General features: G+C 39.0%; 2 protein-coding genes across 2 annotated transcripts in view; one reads left to right on the top strand and one right to left on the bottom strand.

Annotated features, from left to right (window-relative positions):
- Positions 1-167, top strand: part of LOC138039964 (GTPase IMAP family member 4-like) — a 702-nt gene extending 535 nt beyond the window's left edge. The window contains exon 1 of the mRNA XM_068885781.1: positions 1-167. This exon is cut by the window's left edge and continues 535 nt beyond it. Coding sequence (XP_068741882.1) covers positions 1-167 — 167 coding nt within the window.
- A 1897-nt stretch (positions 168-2064) lies between these two features.
- LOC138039963 (uncharacterized) overlaps positions 2065-2500 on the bottom strand; it is a 738-nt gene continuing 302 nt past the window's right edge. Inside the window, exon 1 of the mRNA XM_068885780.1 lies at positions 2065-2500. This exon is cut by the window's right edge and continues 302 nt beyond it. Coding sequence (XP_068741881.1) covers positions 2065-2500 — 436 coding nt within the window.

Genomic DNA, 2500 nt, shown 5'->3' with positions numbered 1-2500 from the left:
ATGTCTCGAGACTGAAACCGAGAGTAAGGAGGGCTTTAGAAGAAGACATGGAAGATGAAATCAAAATGCTTCGTAGAATTGTGATGGATGCCGACCAGAAGTGTCTTGGAAAGGAAATGTTTCAACTGAGTTTTTGGGAAAAGCTCAGGCAGTGTGTCATTCTGTAGAACGTTAGCGCAGACTTTTCTTTGACCACAATTGCGCTTGACCAAATAGTTAAAAATAGTTGCATCTGATTTGAAGGCACTTCATTTATGTTTCCGTCGCGGGTAGCTTTTACTATTTGTTCTCAGTTAATTTCATGTGGTAAATAAAAGGTTTGGAGGCATTGCCTTGCATTTGTTGTTCATGCATAGATGTTGTAGGTCAAATCCGGGCTCAGTTTGAACCCGTTTTCGCTAAATTGGCGATCCTCAATTTAGATGAGTGAAATATGTACTATACCTAGTTTAAAGCAGCTATCAACCCCCTAAAAAGACACCTTCCCTCAGGCTTCGTCTTATGCATCTCGATCAGCACATCTTCCTAATGTTTCGTATCATCTTATCAGTTTCTGTATTCATACACTTATCTATTCAGTCTCAACATTTCAACATAGAAAGGGAACAAAGAACTGTACTATGCACTTACCGGTACTCGAACTCGGACCCTCCAGACCTAAAGGCCTGTGTTTTCACAACTACACTACAACGACGAAAATGCACTTGATAACCATGTTTAATAACCAAAACTAATCCTAACCTGACCCTAATTTTTCCCTACGCTTAATTTAGGCTCCAAAAGAGTTTCTTCATTTCATCTGAGTGCGTATTCAACCTAGACGAAATGAGGATCACCAATTTAACCTATGGGTAAAAACAGATTCAACCTGAGAACGGATCTTACCGGCAACATAGACGCCTAGAGTGAGACATTATTGAACCCGCGAGCTTAAGGGAAACTACAGTGTGTCATTTGTGAATACATTTTGCTGGTATCTATTCAAGCTTAAGAATGCAACACACTGAAATGTGCGCTTTTGCTCTTAATCATCATTATAATAACACCGGTCTTTCAGTTTTCCTCATCATTGCGTACATCCTTGTCGAGGTGCAGTGATGAAATTGCTTTCCAACTCATTCTGATCAAATAATCTTTATGGTTGAAGTAGGTTAAAATTGTCAAAGACATGAATCCAAAGAGGAAACAGTTGTTACTTTCTGGGTCGATAGTTTCAGGCATTATGATTTGCCCAAAATGTGGAAAAAAACTGTATAAACTAGACGGCCTGTGTAAGTTAAAGGCACCCCTTAATTCCGTCTTCCTACTTTTCTCGCCATATGAGATCATTTGTTCCAGATATTCTTCATTCCACGGACGGGTTTTAACACACTAAACAATTGGAGCTTGAATAACTGCATGTTTTAAGGCAATTTTACTTCTTAACTGTAGTGCTTTTGGCTCAGTACTCTTCATTGAAATCGCAAATTCAGCTTCATTTATTTGTATATCTTCAGTTGGTGGAGACTTATTTTAAGCAAACCTGATCCTCAGGTCGAGTTATACAAGAAAATCAAGATCCTTAAGTTTAAAATAAAGCGCACACTTAGTCTAGCTTAAACCACAAAAGTTATTTCTCCATTGTCTTTTCCTGAGCTCTTAATTTCCTGGGAAACGGCTTCCTTAGACAAATTTCCCGATGAAAGAGTGGATGAACTTTGTCCTAAAGCAACGCTAAGTTTCGACATTCTACTTTTCTCGGAATTATTGCGCAATATCAGACCACTCGTTCTGCTCTAGTATTACACTCTTTATTCTACTCTTTATTCTACGTCCTCAATTTGTGCCTCAGTACTAAATACAATTGGCACGATTCCCTACCAAAAAACATTTAACTTAAAATGTAACTGGGTTGTGGATGGGCCTGTTGTGCGGGATTGAGTTAATCTTCTTCTTGGAATCGCGAGTTCAACTTATGATTATCTTCTCCATAGTCACGTTTTGTTTATCTTTATTCGAGCCAGATTAATTTTAAGCAAAGCTAAACCTCGGTTCCAGTTCTATTAATAACGAAGAACTTGAAGATTAAAATAAAGGGCAGAGCATCGAAAGGGAAAGCCCTTTCTCTCTTTTATTCTCGTAAGATCTTAACTGCCTGGAAATCGGCTTCCTAGCGAGAATATCGCGATCCAAAGTCAATAGTTGAGAACCCAAGACAAGGTTTGTAAGGCCGTTCGCATCATAAGAGATGCCCTGCTCATATTCTTCTCTCAGAACTGGTTTGATATTATTGAGGTTTGGAAATCCCACTGGAAAAATTCCTTTGTGCATGAATTGGACAATCCCTCTAGTGGCAGTTTCAGTACGAAGCTCTTTGAGGAGACTTGTCCTTCCTTCCTCGTCTAAAGATTCACAGCCAGTGATAACAAGCGCGGATATTTTGGGAATTTCATCTTCATACAGTTGACAAATGGCATTGAAAATTTCAATTTCTCCTGGCTCGTACACACCATACCGGAAC

Source organism: Montipora capricornis, chromosome 3 (assembly GCF_036669925.1).
Source record: "Montipora capricornis isolate CH-2021 chromosome 3, ASM3666992v2, whole genome shotgun sequence".
Taxonomy (NCBI): Eukaryota; Metazoa; Cnidaria; class Anthozoa; order Scleractinia; family Acroporidae; genus Montipora; species Montipora capricornis.
This window is presented reverse-complemented; position numbering and strand designations above follow the sequence as displayed.